Source organism: Pseudorca crassidens, chromosome 7 (assembly GCF_039906515.1).
Source record: "Pseudorca crassidens isolate mPseCra1 chromosome 7, mPseCra1.hap1, whole genome shotgun sequence".
In the NCBI taxonomy this organism is placed as follows: domain Eukaryota; kingdom Metazoa; phylum Chordata; class Mammalia; order Artiodactyla; family Delphinidae; genus Pseudorca; species Pseudorca crassidens.
This window is the reverse complement of record NC_090302.1, coordinates 1318685-1338624: the sequence shown is the minus strand read 5'-3', so window position 1 is coordinate 1338624 and position 19940 is coordinate 1318685. Positions and strand designations below refer to the sequence as shown.

Below are 19940 nucleotides of genomic sequence, written 5' to 3'. Positions count from 1 at the left end.
TCAAAAGGAGCTGGAGCAGGTGGTTTCGTGAAGGTGACGCTGGCCACAGGGACAGCCCCGCCCCGCCCCCGCCACAAGCTGGCCCCACCCCTAGCCAGCAGCCGAAGAGCAGCTCTGCAGCCTCCTTCCCAAGTGCCTGCCTGACCCCTGGGCACGCCTGCCACCCCCAGTGGAAGAAATATCACAGGATGACCGTGGGCCCAGGCCCTGGCAGGGAGCCCCACCGAGGGCGGAGGCTGGCGCTCCACACTCCTCCCAGGGAGGACGAGCGAGGGCAGCCCTGCCCGCCCCCAGTGACCACAACTCACCAGGTACTTCCAAGAGTTCGTTTATAAAAAACAATGATGAGCGCAGTACCAGTTCAGCAGGCTTGCTCCCCAAGGCCGGTGGGGGCCACAGACACTGCTTTCTGGCCGCCCTGAGGCCCAGGTGGCATAAGACTAGGCGTCCTGGCCCCCCAGAGCCCCGCCTCTCCGAGAGCCTGATGCAGGCCGTGGCTGGGACCCCAGATCCAGCCTCTGTGCCCCGCAAGCCCAGGCAGGAGGGTGGGGGCTGGGCAGACCGGCCCCGCCCCATCAGCCCATCGGGGCCCAGGCCCACTCCCACACCAGACCCCGAAGGCACAAGGGTGGGTGAGGCCCTGCCCTTAGAGCTTGGGGGGCTCCAGGTGACTCTCCTTTGCAGGGACATCAGGGGCCTGGACCTGAGGCCAGTGACAGGAAGGGGTCCCTTGCTTCCAGGGCCCGAGGAAAGTTGGGGGAGCCGTGGGAGGGGACACAGTGATATCTGGTGGGCAGGGGTCGCTCTGTCCATTGTCTAGCCAGGTCCTGCCCCGCCCCAGGCCTCGGCTACTGGGATGCCTGGGCGTCGGGCCCTGCAGGGGCCCCGTTCTCCCGGGGGAGCTGGGATACGTGGAAGAAGGTGGCCCTCATGGCCTGCTGGCAGGTGTCCAAGAGCTCGGGGACGTCAGCGATAGTGAGGCCAGTGGTGGGGATGGCGTCCAGCACCTCCACCTTGATGGTTCCTGGTGGGGTGGGGGGGCGTCAGCAGCCTGAGGGGCTCTCCAGGGGGGGCCCCTCCTCTCCTCGGCTGCCCACCAGCCTCCCCCGCAGAGCCTCCCGAGGGGCCGGGCCAGGCTCTTCCCCAGACACCCTGGTCCCGGGTGGTTGGCTTTTAGTGGAGAATAACGACATGGTCACACACACGAGTCCCAAACATGTTCTCAGTGGGTGTGGACAAGTGTGTGCTCCCCCGTGAAGACCACCCAGGGTCCAGACGTTTCCTCCCCCAGAAGGTACCCACCCTCCCTCCCACCCCCACCCTCCACAGCGGTTCAGGCGGCCTCGGGGCCTCAGAGGTGGGCAGAGGCAGCTTCTATCTTGGACCCCACTTCCCACCTGGGCACCAGGTGTCCTCGTGCAGGGTCTGGAGGGAAGGGCGGGGGGAGGTCCCAAGCTCCATGGCTGGGGGGCATGGGGGTGCCCGGGAGGCTGCTGCTCCCGAGAGTTAGGCCTAGATGCACTGGCTCAGAAGCCCACCCTGGCACAGGAAGGGGCCACCTCAAGGCCCCCGGGGCCGTGTGCACAGCCCGGGCCTGTGTGTGTGAACTTGGGCACGGAGCCCACCTTCTGGGCACCTCAGTCTCCCCACAGCCCAAGGCTGGGACTCTAGACCCTCCCCTCCCTCCCTTCGTCCTTCCCCAAGCGGTCACTGAGTAGCAGGGGTCTGTAGTGACCCCCCAGAAACGGGAACTGTTCTCTCAGGGGCACGGGTGTCACAGTGACTGAGAACAGGTGGGCCGGCGAGTGCACAGGTTGGGGGTACCTGAGGTGAAGAGCTTCGTCTTGTAGTTGTAGAAGGAGGAGAAGCTGGAGTAAACCACGGGGATGATGGGCACCTGGGGACGGCAGACGTGGCAGCCTGAGGATGGACCGGAGCCCTCACCCAGCCCAGCCTGATCCCCAAGGATGAGCTCTGGGGAGAGGCCTGCCTGGCCGCCAGCCTGCCCCCACCTTGGGGCTGGTGCCAGGAGTCCCTGTGGCCACATCCTGCGCCAGGGCGCTTCCACACACTGACCCCTGGGCCTCGGACGCCCTTCCCGCCCTGGGCCCAGAGTGCACATCCTGTACACCCTCGTTCAAGCATCCCCTTCTCCAGGAAGGCTTTCTGGGTTGGCACGTATCCATAGAATGCACTTCTGCATTCCTCACGGGGTCCTAAGACTAACCAGGGCCCTGTCCGGTTTAGCCAGAGGAGGTAACGGGTCTTTCTGCCCACCCCTCCCTTCCCAACCTCTCCCCCATCCCAGGGAAGATGGGGCAGCTCCAGCCAGGGGAGGCGGCAGGCTATTCCTGGAAGACACCAGCGTTGAGTCCAATGGTGACTCCAATGGTGATGCCAATGTCGGAAATGACACCTGGGGGTAATCATCAACCCGGGGCCGGGGAGAGGGGTGACAGCAAACGACGCCCGGTCTCCTGGCTGAGACTTACTGCCCCCGGCCCCCCAAAGCTCCTTCGGTATCTCCCGTCTCCTCTTCCACGACCCCGGCGAAGGGAAGTGACCTCAGTCCCAGGCCTGTGTCGGGGGTGTCCTCCTCCTCTTGCTTGGGCAGAGCCCAGGCTCACGCCCCCATCCCCACGCACCCACCGCCGGCTCGGGGCCCCTCCACCCCACGCTCCAGCTCCCACACCCGCCTGGCACTGGCTGGCAGCTTCTGGAAGGAGGGCTCTCACATCCTTGCTCAGGGCCACCAGGGGGTGCTAGAGGCCACCTGTCACAGGTGAAGGACAGGAGAAAAAGCAAACCCCTGCCCAGCTGCCCCGCTGACTCCGATCAGGCAGGATGAAAGCCCCGTCCCCTGACCCCAGACGATGGCTGCCTTCCCCTACACAAGTCCCCCAGCACAGGGCACCCCTCACCTACCAGGAGACCCCACCCGAAGGACAGATGTGCCCCAGCCTCTCCTGCCATCACCCCAGACCCCAGGACACCTCTAGGACAAACTGCGTCCCTACAAGTCAAGGACCAGAAAAGCATCAAGCCCCGTGGAGGGCTCCCAGCTCACCTATCCTGGCCCATCGCCAGCTCCGGCCCGACCCTGCCTCACGCCGCGGGCCCCGCCCCCCCGAGCCACTGCCCACGCCCCCGCCCAGCTAGGGGTGCTGGGGGCCTGCGCCTGGCACAGCCTTCTGGAGACAGCTCAGCCAGCAGGCCTCCTGCCTCCGCCTTTGAGGCCAACCCCAGCCTCCCTCCGCAGGCCCCTCGCCTGGCCAGCTAGGAAGCGGGGTGCTGGAGCTCCAGGCACAGGGATGGTGGCCACGAGCATCATTCTAGCTGGCGCTGGGCCGGATCAGGTGCCAGCCTTAACGCTCAGAGTGGGTAAAGCGGCCCTGCCCTCCTTAGCCGGTCAGGGACAGGTGCTGGGTGGGGGGAGGCCCTGCCGCCTGCCCAGCGGGAGGTGGTCCAGGAGAGCCAGTGGCCTCGCCTGGCCAGGAGGTCACCTTCAGCCTTAAGCCAACCCCTGGCTGCGGCCCTGGCGTACCTGGGCCTGGATGGCCAGGTGGAAGGCACCTTTCTTGAAAGGCAGCAGATCCCCACTGTCGTTTCGCGTGCCCTCGGGGTAGATCCATACTTTGAGCTGTTGGGGAGACAGGAGGCGGGTCAGGGGGCCGCCCCGGGGGGCCCCCACCCCCAAGGAGCCCCGCCGCGCAGCCGGAAACACCACCGCTACCACCGCCGACGGCCGAGGCACCGCGCCTGGCTTCTCTGTATGCGGTTTACAGACGCGTTTCCTTCTGCCAAAGGGAGTCACGCTCGCGGGCTGTCCCGACAGCACAAAAGCGTTCACGCCGCCAAGCAGGCCCCGAGCCCCAGGCGCTCACCTTCTCCCTGACCATGCGCTTGCCCACATCAGAGATCACGGTCATGGCCGTCCTGGAGCGCTGCCGGTCGATGAAGAGAACGCCGCCCAGGTACATGATCAGGCCCACGGGCCCCAGGAAGAGCAGCTCGCGCTTGGCAATCTGCACGCAGCGATCGGGGAGGACCTCCATGAGGCCTGAGCCCGGGGCGGGGGGCGGGGGAGACAGAGACAGAGCACATCCTCAGAGCCAGGTGGCCACCGCCCCGAGGAGGAGCGAGCTGGCCCTCGGCCTCGGCCACCAAGAGGCCTGGGCCCAGTCACGCCTTCCCACTGGCTACCTGGGCATCACCTGGCCTCAGCCTCAGCTTCCCCTGCAGAGGGAAGGTGCTGAAGCAGGGCTCCCGAGCCCGGCGCCAGGCATAGGAAGCCTTGTCTCCTGTTACCAGCTGGAGGCCTGTGTCTGGAGGGGGGCACAGGTCCACGGTCCGCATCTGCCCCTCACCTGCCAGCTCTTCGGGGCCCAGCCTCCACCAGCTGAAGCAGCATGCCCCCTCCTCCCCCTCCCCGCAGGCAACTGGGAAGGGCCGGCCCTCCCGCCAAACCCTCCGCAGCCGGCCTACCCATCATGTCCAGGATGCTCTGGTGGTTGGAAATGATGACACAGGGGCGGTCCACCTCCAGCTTCTGACGGCCCTTTACCTCAAAGCGAAGGCCGTATAAGTACTTGAAGGACCGGATGAACCAACTGATGATGCTGAGGGGGAGACGGGCCGTGAGCAGAGGCCACCACCCACCTTGTAACTCAGGCTCCGCCTGCAGACCTAGGCAGGGTCATCCCAGTGCAGGACCAGAGACAGACACAGCACGGGGACCCCCCACGCCCGCCCTGGCAGGCTGGCCGCTGACCCTGAGCTCGCCTTCCCCTCGGAGAACCTTCAGGTCCTGTCCCTCAACCCCTCAACGGGATGGCGAGTGCCTCCCTGCCCCCCTGCTACCCCAGCCAGCGAGGGTTGGGTCACACAGGAGCAAGGCCTTGGGGGCCTGGACGCCCGGCAGTGGGGAGGGCGCCTCCTTCCACGTCTGCGTTCCCAGGCCTGCACCTGCCACCCAGCCCTCACCCCACACCCCTGCTCGTCACCACAAGCCGGGGGGGCGCCCAGCTGGACGGGGCTGAAGGCCGAGAGCCCCCGGGGCCGGGCTGGCTCCCTTCTCAGACGTGTCAGCGACCAAAGCACCCGACGTGGAGAGGCCCCTGCAGAGGAGGCTGGGCCCCCACTCACGGGAAGTGAACGTCCCCTCAAGGCAGAGCCACACCGGGAAGAAAGCATGGGTACCAAGCGGAGACCTTGGCGAGGAGCTGAAGGCTGCTTCCAGTCTCCACCGCTGGGGACACTGGCCTGGCCAGGCTTTCACTCCTCCCCTGCATCCTACAGCGCAGCGCCCCAGCGCCTTTCACAGACACACCCAAGGTCACATGAGGATGGCGGTGGAGCTAGGATGTGTGTGGGCCCCACTCCCAGCAGCAGGCTGCCCTGGGCACTCGTGACCTTGAGAGGCCCGGCCCAGCAGCTCTCACACTCGACAGGCAGGCACGACCGGGCATGCCCCTGGGAACAGTGTCTGCAGGTGGCTGGCCGGCAGGGAGAAGGGAGGCCCCGGCCCCCTGCTCTGTGGGAACACTGCACACACTTGGCAAGAGACAGGTGCCCGTGAGGGGTCAGCTTGCTCGGGGTGACAGAGCCCGAGGCTTGAGGTCACTCCTCTGCAACTCAGGAAGGTCCCCTGCGTCCTTCCCATCCGTGGGTGGCAGGGGGCTGAGGGTGGGCCCCAGTGACCCAAGGGTTCCTGACCCAGAACTGTTCCACTTCTCCCAGAAGATGTGTGTGCGCGCACGCACACACCAGGGTCATTTGATCTCCCCACAGTCCTGACCGGAAGGGAGGGATTTCCCACTGTATCCGGAAGGGCCTGGGCTCAGAGCTGGCCCTCGACAGAGCAGAGACTCAGAGCTGGGCCCTTGACCCAAAGCCACACTCAGGTCCTTAAAACTGTGGTAAATACACACAACATAAAATGTACCATCTCAACTCGTTTTAAGTTGAGTGGCGTCAAGTGTACTCACATTGTCGTGCAACCGTCCTCCCTCATCTGAGACTCTTTCATCTTCCCTGACTCTCTGTCCCCATTAAACGCTCACTTCCCCAGCCCCGGGCCCCACTGTCCACTTCCCGTCTCTATGGATCCGTCTCCTCTAGGCCCTCACGAGTGGACCCTGTCGGGTCTGCCTCTTTGCTCTGAAAGGCAGACTCGTATCCAGCTCACAAAGCCTAGCTCCCCACGTTACCGCGTGGTGCGGATGGGGAAACTGAGGCTCCAGGAAGCAGCTGAGCCTGGGCTGCTCTCACAGTCAGACCGGCCCGCCTTCCCCGATCTGGAAGCCAGGGCTTCTTCCTCAGCTTTGTAAGCCTTGGCCAGCTCAAGCCAGACCTTCCTGCTTGTCCCCATCCGGCTCAGGGGTTGCCAGGCTGGACACTCTCTGGAGAACTGACTGGCTGTCTCAGCTGGGGAGCCTCGGGCAGCTCAGCTGCAAAACACAGCTTCTCGGGTCATCTCGAGGGTTGAAGGGCACAGGGAGAGGGCGCGTGTGTCCAATAAACACGGGGAACACGCAATCTCACCGGCAGTCAAAGAAATGCAGATTGAAACAAGAAACCCCGTCTTCCTCCTTCAGATTGGCAGATGAAAGCCTGGTAACGGGAGGTGTTGGCCTGGTGTTAGGAAATGGCCCGAGGGCTGCTGGCAGAAGTCAGAGGCCACAGAGGTTTCTGGAGGGCAGCTTAGCAGCACGTGGCAAAAGCCCTTAACAGACCTACTCCCTTTGAGCTTGCAGTCCTCTTCCGCAATGGGTCCTAAAGCAGGTGTGAGGCAGGCACAGGCGCGGTCTGAATTAGGGAAATCCGAAAACACCTCCACGTGCCCCGTGGGGAGAGGTAATATAAACAGGGCCGTGGCAGAGGAAAACAGCAAAGATCTGTATTTATCTGCTGCCAGGCCTGCCCCCTTGACTCCTAATAACTACATAGCGTTTGCATCTCCCTCCCAGGCCACATCTGGAAAGGACGGTGCTTCTCTCTGGTAGTGGCATCTGCTGGCTCCGTTTTTCTTCTTTTTTAAAAATTGGGGTGAAATACACGTCAAATGTAGCATTTTAAACCATTTACAAGTGTCCGGTTCAGCGGCGCAGGTACATGCACACTGCTATGCAGCCGTCCCCAGCCATCCGTCTCCAGAACTTTCCTAGATTTTCTTTCTGTATCTCATTTAAGGGGTCGGTTGTATATGGGTAGGTGTTGTGTTTTGTTTTGTCTGAACTGTGGAAGATGCTGCGTATAAGACTCAGCTGAACAGGGGCCCTCTGCAGCGGCTCTGCTGCTTGTCTCCCGCCTCTCCCACTCCGGCTGGGAGCCCAGGCCAAGGCAGAGCCCCCGCACCAAGGGCTCCAGGACGGACACACAGGCCCAGGGCTGCCCCACACGCTGCGGGAGAGCAACTCTCCACACATGTACAAATAACTGCCCTCAGACAAACTAAAAGACACAGCCGCGGGCTGAGTATAGGAAGCTGGGAAAGAAAGGGGCATCTCGGGAGAGGAAAGAGGCAACGGATGTTCCGCAAGGGGAGGGGACCGGTCACTCCCTGCAGGCGGCGTGCACGTGGGTGCCCACTTTTCCTTCTCCTAATGTCCCATGTTTTCAAGGTTTTCTGTAAAAGTGGTGAGAAAGTATCTATTATCCTTTTTTTTTTTTTTTTTTTTTTTTGCAGTATGCGGGCCTCTCACTGTTGTGGCCTCACCCGTTGCGGAGCACAGGCTCCGGACGCACAGGCTCAGCGGCCATGGCTCACGGGCCAAGCCGCTCCACGGCCTGTGGGATCCTCCCGGACCGGGGCACGAACCCGTGTCCCCTGCATCAGCAGGCAGACTCTCAACCACTGCGCCACCAGGGAAGCCCTCTATGATCATTTTAATAGTGCTTCCTTGAAGAAGAAGGAAGCAGATGGAGCTTTGCAGAGGCCCCTCCAGTGCCCAGGCAGGGAGAGCCGGTCTGTCGTTGCCTGGACGGAGCTTTGCAGAGGCCCCTCCAGTGCCCAGGCAGGCAGAGCCGGTCTGTCGTTGCCTGCAGTGCAACACGCTCCTAACCACGGGGACAGACACCCCACAGCCACGCCCAGCACCTCCTGAACGCTACATGCCACGCCTGCACCTAGACAGACGTTAACTGTCCGGTTTCGGTCAGACAATAACCCCACAAGGTCGTACGCTCATTACACCCAGGTGAGGGAGTCCAGGCTCAGCAGAGTTAAGTGACTTGCCCAAAGTCACACAGCAGGGAGGCCAGGATGGGCCGAGCCCACCTCTAAACCTGACTTTTGAAAAATGTGTGAAAAGTGTCAAGCAGAGGGCCTGCTGGAGGCGGGGTGACGGCTGCAGGCTTGTCAGGTGCAGTCTCGAGCTCCTTTTGAGCGCTCCCCCTCCTCCCCTGGGGGGCTCTATGGCCCCCACCCCACCCCCAGCAGGGCTGCAAGTGGCTCTGTCATCCTCTCCCAGCAGGAAGCTCAAAGCAGCCACCCTACCGAGGCTGCCCTGCCTGCCCAGCCCAGGCCTCATCCTGAGCGCCAACACCCCCTGTGCCCCAACACCCAGCTGACCCCAGCGCCCCGCCCCTCGGCCGCGGAGTCTGGGAGCTGCTCCCTCCTCTCCCCTACGGGGAGCAGAGCAGGGGTCACGGGTGCAGGCCAGGGGCGTGCGTGTCCCACACCCTCCAGCCCTGAACTCCATGTCCTGCCTCCCCTGGGGGTGGAGCTAAGGTCGCCTGAAGCCCAGGTGGCCCAGGGCTGGGCTGAGTGCACGGCACAAGGTTCCAGAAGCACTGCGGACAGCTGCCAGGCAGGTGATTGGTGCCAGCTTTCCATAGCAAGGCAGGTGGCCCCCAGGACCGGCTCCTTCCAAGTGCCCGCAGGGGCAGCCACCCCCTTAAGCAGAGGGGACTTCCTGGCCCTTCCTGGGTCTTTCTCAGAAGCCCTCCACTTAACCCTGACCGGGGCCGCCAGCCTAGAAGTGAGCAGCATAAATGCTGCAGATTCTGGGGGGCCTGAGGCCGAACTCCTGGCAGCCAGTCCCCCTGGACCACCTGTGCTCGCCCGAGGACACCTGAGCCCGGCCCAAGCTCAGGGTCAGACAGACCCTGACTCCCTCTCACCAGCTGTGACCTTGGGCAACGGACTTGACCTCCCTAAACTTCCATTTCCACTCGTGAAAGGGGAAGGGTGCGGAGGGATTGAGCGAGATGAGGCTGGAACACCCGTGACACCTGCGGGACCCTGGGAGCCCTCCGCAAAGAGCAGCTGTGTCGGCGGCGATGACACAGGCAGGACAGAAGGACCCAAAGTAAATGAAAGCAAGAGGATCCTCCTCCGGCCACAGCACCTGCTCCGGGCGGCTGGCAAGCAGTTCAAGGTCAGGTCTGAGCTACCTGCTGACCTCTGCCCTCAGACCCTGGACTCGGACTAAGTGGCTCTGGGGAGACCTGGCAGCTGCTTCGGCCGAGAGGCACCGGACCTCAGCCAGACCCCACGGGCTTTGCCCCCGGAAAGGGAGGGGCGTGATGGGGTTTGCTCAGAGCGGCCCTGCCAGGAGGGCAGCACAGAGCCATTGATCGGCTCAGGGGACAGGAGGTCCTGGGAGGGCCACCTGGCAGAGCAGCAGTGTTTTCCAAGTGTCACGAGAGGGGGCCAGGAGGTGGGGGCTCCAGCCTGTTCGGGTGCCCAGAGGTGTTAAGAGGGGCGCGGGAGTGGGCGGAACGCCAGGGGCCTGGAAGGAGGCGGGGCCGTGAGCAGTGTCCGGGGCTCTCGGCAGCTCTGCTTCCTGGGCCCGCAGAAGTACACCCAGAGGGGAGGCTCTGCCCCTCACTATCCCACCCCGAGCAAAGCCAGGGCAGACTTTCCTGTGAGACCAGGGCCCCAGGCCAGCCCCCAGGTGCTGCGGCTCCCCGACAGCGCTGTGTCTGCATCCACGCACCACCCCCCCACCCAGGGCCACGCAGTGGCTGGCAGTGCTGGGTTCAAACCCTGACCGGCATCGACAAGCCCCCCGCCCCTGGCTGCAGTGATGCCCGTCCTCGATGTTTCGAGCAGGTGGGGGGCTCCATCTGCCCTGTCCCCCACCCCACCCCGCAGCCTAGCTATGTCCCCCAGGTCCCGGCCACTAGGATGGACGCAGAAGTGGGCAATTCAGTCCCCAGAGGTCCTGCCCTAACAGTGGCATGCTGGACCCCGAGAATGAGGGGGCCACAGGCCAGAGGAGCCGGCAGCTTTCCGTGGCCCCAGGCTGCCTGCCCTGGTCGCCTGTGACGCGTGAAAAAGTAAACTCCCCGGGTTAGGCCACTGTTGTTAGGTTTCCCGATCCTGCAGGGAACCCAGTTCCAACACACACCGCTTCCCCGGGCCTCGCTCTCTTCTCTGTCGAATGCGTGCAGTAAGGGCGCGTGCCCCTGGGGCAAGGAAACAGGACCTGCTACGCCAGCCTCACCCTGAGCGCGGGACCCCGCCACTCTGGGAGGGGTCCCTGGCCTCAGCCCACAGCCTGGTCAGAACAAAGCCTGCCTCTGCTTCTCAGCTCCCAGCACTGCCCTGCACACTCAGAACTCGCAACTAAATGGCAAAGGCCTCCTCGGGTGCTCACCCGGAGCCCCATCACGGGGAACATGGGCGAGTGAGGGGGCAGGTGGAGTGGGGCTGCCCCTCCTGGAACTCAGGGATTCTCCCGAGCCCGGTCTCCAGCCCCAAAGCAGCCATGGCGCTGCCCCCAGCCCCTGATGCCGTGGGAGACGGAGGAAGGATGAAAAGCGTGCACTGTGGAGCCACTCTCGGTGGGTCTGCAGCCCGGGCCCCATGTCCTAGCTCTGGGGCCCTGCCAGTCATCTCCCCACTCCCCGCCTCGGAGGCCTGCGATGCTTCTCTGCAGACTCGTCTGTAAAATGGAACACGTAATAGACCCTGTCCCCAAGCTTCAGGCATCCGCGGCGCACGGTGTGGGCTCAGGAGATGGAAGCAGAGGCTGGTGTCGAGGATGGTGGGCAGAGTCCTTCCGGAAGTTAGGGTGGGACTGGAGGGGGAGCAGCCAGGCACCCGCGGTGCTCAGGGGTCCCAGGTGGGGCCTGAAGCCTGTCCACACAGCACCCCAACCTCCACTTCCGTCCTCCTGGGCCCCGTCCCTGGACTGGCTGCCTAGAGGCACAGGGCACTCCTCTTCCTCTGCATTTCTCCGCCCCCCACAGATGCACGCCTTGGGGAACTCCTGTTCACAAGGCACCCCGTCCCTACCCCCTCTCTTTGCCATCACTGGGGAGCCTTGGGGGTCATCACTGTGACCCGCCCCGTGGGACCTGGGGGTGCAGGGGAAGGAGGCTGTGGGCTCCCGGACCCCCAGGTCCGCCCCTCTCTGGGGAGGACACAGCACCTCTGTGATGTCCTGGCCTGGTCCCTCTGCAGAGCCTGAGTCGGGGGCTACCCTGGGGAGGGAAGGGCAGCAGGAAGCTTCCTCCTGAGCACGATTCAGGGTCCTGAAGACGATGCCCCAGTTGGCCGGAATCTTGGGGGAGGCTGGGGGCCAAGCCCGGCTCTGGGCTGAGGGAAGCCGGCCAGCAGAGGCTGGAGGGCCGGGCTGGGCAGGGTGGGGCCGGAGGGAGCGCCAAGTGCTGGTCAGGCTGGCCTGCCCGTCCCGCTACCGCGTCAGAAAGGGCAGTTGGTGACTTCTGATCTGACGCCAGAAAGCAGCTTTGAAGCCCAGGCCTGGAAGAGCAAGTTGGGCCTTTGAAAGACAAGGAAGCGCCTGTGAAGAGGCCACCTGATAAGACTGAGCCAGGGAGGGGGAGGGCCGCCTCCAGGAACGCCTGTCACCTGCTGAAAACCTGCTCCAGCCTCGCTTCCCACCGAACCCAGGACAGCACCTCCTCCAGGGAGCCCACCAGCCCTTGCTGCCTGCAGCCACCCCCGCCCCCTGCCCCTCCAGGCCGGTCCCCAGCAGGTGCTGAATGGAGACTGGCTGTGAGCCCACGGCCTGCAGGGGATCCCCAATCCCAGGCCAGGCCCTCCGCACCCCAGAGGGTCGGCTGCTTGAGAAGACGGCTGGAAGGGCAACAAGTGGGCCGGCCCTGGGGTCTGGACTCCCTGGGACGCTGGCCTGGGCCATGGCGGGGAGCTAGAGACCCACGGCCCAGCCACCAGGCTCCCCACGCTCAGGCCACACTCCACTCCTGGGCCACAGGAGCTACGAACTCCTGAAAACGGGGCCCGGAGGACCCGCTGAGTGTGGGCCAGTCCCGGAAGGCTCAGCCCGCCCAGATGAACAAGGACAGGGACGGACGGCAGAGAGCCAGGAACCCTCACCCACTGCCCTGTGAGCATGTGGATGGCAAGGGCCTCGGGGACCACAGTATGCCCACACCAGGCACAGCCAAGGGTCATCATTGCAAAAGCCAGTGAGGAACGTCAACAACAGACCCTCCCAGTCGGAAACTGGGAGAAAGGGCAAGGAGCCCCCTTTCAGGCCACCGTGACCAGTCCAGCCTCTGACCCAAGAGAGGCCCCCCGCCTCTTCTGGTCAGCCCAGCCTGACCCCTCACCCCAGCAACTCCAAGCTCCCCAACTCTGGGGGGCGTCCCAGCCACCACCCGTTCTTCCCGCCCCGAAGCTGGACCCCAAGGACTCCGCGCCCACCCTCCCCCGCGGGGCCACCACACCTTCCTAAGCGGAAGGAAAGGGAAGGGGAACCGGCCTGGTGCCGAGCACAAGTGCGCTCGTCGCCCGCGGCAGGTGGGCGCGAGGGGGTGGCGGAGAGAAGACGAGGGACGCCCCAGGCCCCGAGCGGAGGCGGGTCCGGGCGGGGCGGTGCACGGCGGGCGGCCCACCCTCCCCGCGGGGAAGCAGGACCGAGCCTCTGCCCGCTTGGCCCGGCCCCATTCCTCTCGGGGCCGCCCGCACCCCGCACTCCCCGCGCGGCGCCGAGGGCGAGACCTGTTTAAATCCCTCCGTGCCTGCCCCTGGCCGGGCCCCCGGGGCCAGGGCGCGGGGACACTGTGACGCCGGCTCCGGGGACCCCGGCCCACCCTCGGCCGCCTCCCCAGCCGCGCTCTCCGACCCGCTCCCTCCCCTCGGCCGGTCCGAGAGCCCGGGAGAGGCGCGGGCAGGGCAGGAAGGAGGGAAAGGACACAGGAAAGTTAGGGAAGCGGAAGCGGGCGGCCGCGCGGCGCTGCCCCCGCCTCGGTGTCTCTCCCCGCCCCGCCCGGCCCCCTTGCCTCATGTTCTCCACCGTCCGGCCGCCGTGGCGCAGCAGGCAGATGACCGCGGCCACCGCGGCCACCGTGAAGCAGAGCACGCAGTACAGGCCGATCTTGGCGTAGAACCTGGCGGAGCGGCTCAGCTGCAGCAGCAGCACCAGCAGCAGCAGCGCCGCGGTCAGCCACGGCCAGAGCTCCATGGCCGCGCCCCGAGCCCCGACGGCGCGGGCCTCCGGCTCCCTGCCCGGGCTCCGGCCGCGTGCTGGCGGCGGCCGACCCTCCTCCTCGCCCTGACCCGCCCGCGCCCCTTATTGCGAGGGCGGCGGGGCGGGGCGGCCGGGGTGGCGAGCGTAGTTCGAGCGAGGGAGAGGCTAGGTGCGCCCCGCCCGCGACGTCCACACCCGCCGCTCGGCCACCGGCCCGGCGCCGCCCCCGCCCCGCCCCGCCCCGCCCCGCCCCGCTCGCGACGCTGCCCGTGCCCTGCCGCCAGGCCTCCGGCCTGCGGCCCTGCGCCCCTCCCCAGCCCCCGCATCCCCGCAGCGGGTCGCCTGGGCCGTGGCACCGCGCAGGTCCCCACCGCCAGGCCGCCTTCCCCCGCCCGCGGGCACCGCCTCCGAGCCCTAACCCACCGCTCCCCTCCCCAAACCGCGGCTCCAAAGGCGGCCGAGGACGCGGCTGCCCTTGCCAGCCCGGTTGCCACACAAGGGGCCCTTGAACCGCGCCCGGTGACCGACGGGTAGCCTGCTGCTTCGGGTCCGCTCCAGCGACTGAGGGGAGACCCAGCCTTGTGCGGCCCAGTGGGCGCAAGGACTGAGGGGAGGGGGCTCTGGGTAGGCATGAGGCGTGTTCCTGGTAGGGGCTGGGAGCAACGGCTTTGGGTGCCAGGTTCCGCGTGTTGTCTCCAGCGCTCCCGGTGCCAGGCCAGGGCCGGTATCAGGCGACTATGCTCGCCACATCAGCGGATGGGCCTGCGCTGGCTTTGGGGAGGAGCAGGGACCCTGCCCGGAGCCCCAGGTCACCCCCTGTGGGCTCAGCCAGCCGGCCTCAGAGCAGATCGCGGCTGTAAAGCCAAGTTTCCTTTCTGCGCAAGTGCCCTCCGCCTGTGGCCTGGGTCCCGGGTTTGCTGCAATTTACCAATGGCCCCGTGTGTGGAGCCCCAGGGGCCTCTTCCCTTTTTCAGACGCTGAGGTGACCTGTTACTGAAATACTTCCCTGAAGCCTCCCCCCTCCCCAAACTGCTACTTTGGCTGACAAGTACAAAAGCTTCCATCACGGAGGAATGGGGGTCTCAGGCCCGAAGGGAGAAGCGGTTTCCCTGCTGTGGGTGGAGTAGCCCCTTCATAGGTGTTCTTAGCTTTGCACAGCAGGAGCGTCATTTCCTCTGCGTTACACCTGTGGGCGATGTACAGTAAGACCGGTGAGAACACTGTCTAGTTCAGTCTCGCTGCAAATCCGTCTGGCCATCATTCTGCATCACACAGAACAGCTTGAGGGTCTCTTTTTCCGCTCTTGGAACAGGATATAGCTGCCCCCTCTAGAGGAGGCCTGAGAGCCCCTCGGGGAGGGGGTGCCGGCACTGCTGTGCCTGGGCTGGCTGCAGGATCTGGGGCTCCCTGGACAGACCCCAGCGAGACTCCAGAAAAGGCTTGTGGGTCAGGTGGGCGCACGACAGCCAGCAGTGCTGCAGGGAGCTGGGCACTGGGGCAGGAGGCCGGGTCCCAGGAGGGCTTCTCGGAGGGGGTGTAGAAATACATTGAGCTGGAGGCCCCAGAGGGTCCTCACAGAGAAGCGGAATCCCGTGCTCACAACCACCACGGGCAGACGGAGCTGCTTTACCCAAGGCTCCTGCTGGTCCTTTAGCTCCCAGGCCACCACCCTCGCCAAGGCAGCCCCACCCACCCCTCACCTCCCTTCCCGTGACTCAGTTGCGCGTTCGTGGGTGTTCGTGTTCGTGGCCGTTCTCCCCCGCCTCCCAGGGCTGCTCCACTGAGCCGTGCCTGCTCTGGCGTCTGACACCCAAGAGGATAATGCCTGGCACCCAGTAGGTGCTCCACAAGTACTCCCCAGAGCAAACGCCTCCCCGTTTCACAGAGGTGACGGGAAGAGCCGGCCCGGCCCCCTATCCCACACCCACTGCGCCAGGAAGGCTGCTAGCGCCTGGCGCGCCTGGTGCGCCTGGTGCGCTGCCCTCCTGCTCCCAGGGGCGCGGGTTCTGGACGCCGCTCTTTTGTCCTCAGACAGACAGACAGGCTGTTGCTCAAGTTTGCCTTCTTTCCCAGTTCCTTCCTCCTCTGGGGAAGTGTTGAAAGAAAACGTCCACTTTTCCCCTGACAAGGGAGGGAGAGGAGGAGGGGCCTCAGGCTCCGCTGGGTCTGAAACAAATATTCAATATTCTCCTGTAATGCCCCATTTGGAAGGCTAACAATAACTCTTTTTGTTTCTTGAAAGTGAATCACCAGAGAATCTTCTGGGTTGGTGGAGATACCGAGGCATGAGATTTTCCTCTAAAATGAGTGATTCATGACGAAGCAGGGCCTGGCGTGGGCTCCCTCCAGGCCCCTCCCACGTGGAGAATGCTACTTTGACGGGCAGGGATGTACCCGCGCCCTGCCTGACCCTCTTGGGTGCCCCGAGTCCCCACAAGCACCCAGGGAAGGTGCTGGGGGAGTTTGCTGCTAAGTCAGTCCCATCTCCTGCTGGAGGACAGCTGAGAGCCCTCCTGGGCATTAGCTGGGACCTGCCCAGCCAGACAGCACCTGACACCAGGTGACACAATCGGGGCTGAACCGGCACCACCTCCTGAGGCCACGGGAGCCCGCAGCAGCCAAGGGGAGGGGCCCTGAGGTCCTTGTGTTTATCTGGGGCTGGGTGGGGTACCTGGAAGGAAGGGCCGAGCCTCTGCATTTCTGGAGGCCCAGATAAAGCACCCCTCCTCGCCATGTGGCTTTAGGGGCAGGGGCGGGCTGCCCAGCCTTTGAACTCCAGAGAAATGGCTAAGCTCCAGTCTGCCCGAGCCTCAGTTTCCTTGTGGCCTGTTTCCAGGAGGCCAGCGGGAAGCAAGGCCCCTCCCGACCTTGCCTCTGGCATCAGGAGGTGGATTCCTCTCCCTTCAAACCTGCCCAGGTAAAAGGCCAGGACGAGAAAGCCAGGGAGGAGACAAAGTCTCAGCGGTCGCCGGAGATCAGGGACCATTTAGATGGGGAGCAGCCAGTTGCATAGCTGGTCGGGGCGCAGGGAGGAGCCCCACTCCCTCTGGGGAGGCGTCTCCAGGAGTCTCATCTCCTGGGGAGAAGCTCCTTGGGAGGAAGGCAGGTCGGGAGAGCAGAGCGGGGCCCTGCGGAGGGAGGCGCCTGGGCTGCCCCGGGGCACCAGGTGAGCTCGCAGGGACCTGGGACCTGGGACCTGCTGGTGGGTGTGCCACAGGCACCAGGGCCATCCCACCACCAGTAAATAAAGGAGCCTGTGAATCTTTCATGGACTTGTGCTTAAAAATAGATGAGGTGAGGCCTCTGGGCCTGATTCCCAGGTCTCTGCAGGGGGCGGTGCTGGGGCCACAAACTCCCCAGGGAGCGGGGAGAGGACCGTGCGGCCGGGGCTCCAGGGGTGCTGGCCAGGGCACGGGGAGCCAGGGACACTGAGCCGGGCTCCGGGGTCAACAGGAAATCGCCATCTGGCTGTACTGTCAGGAGCTCCTGGGTCACAAGACTGGGGGGAGGGGCCGGACGGGCAGAGCAGCTTCTTCTCCTCCCAGAGAGGGTGTCTGGCCTGGGACACAGAGGGCCGGAGTCAGGCAGATGCCGCTGGACAGAGCAGGGGAGACAAAAGCCCCAAGAGGAGCCAGAGCTGAAGGCCCCGGCGTGAGGCCCTTTCCGCAGCAGCCCCTCCCATCGCTGGAGAGCTGGGCCCCCTGTCCCAGGTGGCGGCCCCCTCGCACAGCCCCTCACGGCCACGACACACGTGTCTGAGTGCCAGGCTTGGGTGGGAGGGGCGGCAGGGACGAGGGGCTGGAGGCAGAAAGCATCCGAGCAGAGGCGGAGCCGAGGCCCTGGAGCCGGCGCCCGAAGGGCCCCACCGGCCTCCCTGCCTCCGACACCAGCCGTACCCCAGGTCTCCGATGGGTCCTCGGAGATGGCCTCACTCAGCCCTGCACTGGACAGACAGGGGCCCAGAAGGGCGAGAGGGCCCCCCAGGGTCCCCGGCCAGCAAGACGGAGCAGGAGATGGGCTTTGGTGCCCAGGGTCGGACCCAGGCATCCCCGTCCAGCCCCCTGGATAACCTCGGCCCAGCCCTTCCTCTCTGGGCCTCAGTTTCCTCAGCTGTGTGTGGGGCCCGTGAGCTGAAGGGGACAGGCTGCGTGGCGTGCCAGGCCTATTCTTGGGCAGCTGCCCTCGGCCGCCTCACCCCTGGCCCAGCTGGCATCTAGACTCCGTCAGCTGCCCCAGCTGGCCAGCCCGTGGTGCTGGACAGGTCTGGAGGCCAGACAGGTCGCCCACTTCCTTACGCCACCCAGTCCCGGCCTCAGCTGCTGCCCAAGGGGCTGCCTCTCGGGCCATGGGGCCTCGGAGGTGCCCTGGTCCCTTCCGTCCTGCCTCACCACTGCAGAGGGAGGAGGTCACAGATACTAGGGAAGCCCCTGCGCCGGGGCAAGTGGGGGCGTCCTCTCCACTGTGAAGGGGGAGGGAGGGGGAGGGGCCAGGGCTCTGCCCCGCTGACCAGGCCTCCTTCACCCTCCCCTGCATGTGCTGAATCGAAATCCCAAATCGGCCTTCTCCCCTCACCCCTGCCACCCTGACCTGACTGAGGTCAGGTGGGACGTCTGTCTGGTCCGTTACGTGGTCGGGAAGGGCCTTTGGTGGCAGCTCTGCAAACTCACCCCAGAGACTCAGACTCTCCAGTTCAGGGAGCAGCTCTTCACTCTTCCTCAGGCGGCCCCTTGACCAGAGGAGGCGGAAGGTGGGAGGCTGGGCGCTCCGCTCTGCAGAGACCCGAGCCTGTGTTCCGCCCGCCATCGCTGGCTGGTGGCCTTCCCCTGTGTGGGCCATCGTCCCTCCTGGTCCAGTGGGAATAAGGGACCGGGGGAGGCAAGGCCCTCCCCGTGGGTTCCTTCTGCCACGTTTCCTCTCTGTCCCCGAGCTGCGCTGGGTGACCCATGGCTGCCACCCAGGGCCTCCAGGGAGCCCCCAATCCCCCCGCAGCCAGGCCAGGCCTGGGCCGTGGGGTGCTGTGTGCATGGGAAGGAGCCGGTGTCCCTGGGTCCTGCTGGCCCTGGGGCTCCGTGGGCAGAGGTAGGCGGCTTCCTGCCCCACCTCGCCACCGCCCGTTGGCTCAAGTCCCGCTGTCCGGCCCCTGAGACCTCTCCACGCAGCTCCCTGCTCCATGGCCGGGGCCCGAACAGTTCACTGGTCAATGAATGAATGAGCGCGAGAGTGAGTGAGTGAAGGACTCCTCCCTTACAAGTCCAGAGAGGAGCACGCCTGCTGCCAGGAGCCTGCCAGCTCCCGGGCTGTCAGGGGACACACGAGGCCCTGAACTGCTGAGCTGGGCCCACCGCCCACAGACAGGAACCGAGGGACTTGATCATCGGGGAAAAGCACTGGCGGGAACGGCTGGCTTGCTTCTGCGCCAGCGATGGCCCTACGGATAAGCAGACACAAGAAGGCACTGGTCGTTGAACTGACCTGCACACAGGCCTCAGGTGCCGCTGCCGTTTCTGTCTGTCTTTCCCCGTGGAGACCCAGTCCCAGGGAGCGGGGTATCTGAGCTCTGGCTTCTGCCCCTCTGCGGCACTCACACACACCCACTCAAGCGAGCCGTGGAGTGCTGGCCACGTGGCACTGGGGCAGAGCAGCCCCGGCAGATGGGAGAGTGAGTCAGAGCCCCTACCTTTGTTCATAAACCCAGTGAAACTCCAGGTGAATTCATGACCTAAATATAACCACGGAAACTCCTGTGGGAGCACAGGGACTGTGGTGGGAGCAGAAGCCTGGCAGGTGGAGATGAGGGAGAGCCCCTGGGTGAAGAGGGAAACAGAGACACGGCCCAGGACCACCTGGCACAGTTACGCAGGCTGTGCACCGCACAAGTCTAGAGAGTTCCAACAACAGGAACTACAGCAGCCGGCCCTTTCAGAGTGAGCAGACCCAGTTCTCTGGCCGTTGACCCTCACCACACCCTTCACCGTTCAGAGGCCTAGATAAATGAGTCCCGAGTCAAAGTCAGTGGGTCCTGCTACCTCTGGGTAAGAGGTCAGAGGCAAGGTTCCAGAGCTCGGTCTAAGCCACCCTGCCCTGCCCCACCCCGCCCAGGGCTGCCTGGATGTCAGCCAGCACCACTGCCAACATTCACCTGAGTCACCGTGCAGGGCAGGTGCGGCCTCCTGGTGACCCATCTGGACATCAGTCACTGAGCTGATGAACTTGGAGCCGGGGCTGCAGCCCCATCCTGGACTTCTTCCCTGCACTTGCCTGTGCTGTCCCAGGAATGGTCAGCAGACCTAGCAAATAAAATAATAAAATATAGGACACTCTGACTTCCCTGGTGGCGCAGTGGTTAAGAATCTGCCTGCCAGTGCAGGGGACACGGGTTCGCACCCTAGTCCGGGAAGATCCCACATGCCACAGAGCAACTAAGCCCGCACACCATAATTTTTTTTTTTAATAAATTTATTTATTTATTTTTGGCTGCGTTGGGTCTTCATTACTGCGCACGGCTTTTCTCTGGTTGCAGTGAGCAGGGGCTAC

The 19940-nt window shown here is 64.7% G+C and overlaps 1 protein-coding gene across 1 annotated transcript; it reads right to left on the bottom strand.

Annotated features, from left to right (window-relative positions):
* Positions 1-312: 312 nt before the first annotated feature.
* Positions 313-13563, bottom strand: AGPAT2 (1-acylglycerol-3-phosphate O-acyltransferase 2). The gene is made up of 6 exons (XM_067742630.1): positions 13219-13563; positions 4486-4619; positions 3885-4060; positions 3545-3640; positions 1825-1897; positions 313-1024 (listed from the first exon to the last, which is right to left on the bottom strand). Exons 1-6 carry the CDS (start codon positions 13398-13400, stop codon positions 849-851), a joined length of 837 nt encoding a protein of 278 aa, XP_067598731.1. The 5' UTR covers positions 13401-13563; the 3' UTR covers positions 313-848.
* Positions 13564-19940: the final 6377 nt, after the last annotated feature.

What these genes read in the sequence shown, in the direction of transcription:
- AGPAT2 (XM_067742630.1), bottom strand. Translation starts at nt 13,400, where the DNA reads ATGGAGCTCTGGCCGTGGCTGACCGCGGCGCTGCTGCTGCTGGTGCTG. An exon ending in CGGACGGTGGAGAACATGAG is followed by an intron (nt 4,620 to 13,218) that starts GCAAGGGGGCCG and finishes TCTCCCCCTCAG; the next exon opens with CATCATCAGTTGGTTCATCC. An exon ending in AGCGCATGGTCAGGGAGAAG is followed by an intron (nt 3,641 to 3,884) that starts GTGAGCGCCTGG and finishes TCTCCCCAACAG; the next exon opens with CTCAAAGTATGGATCTACCC.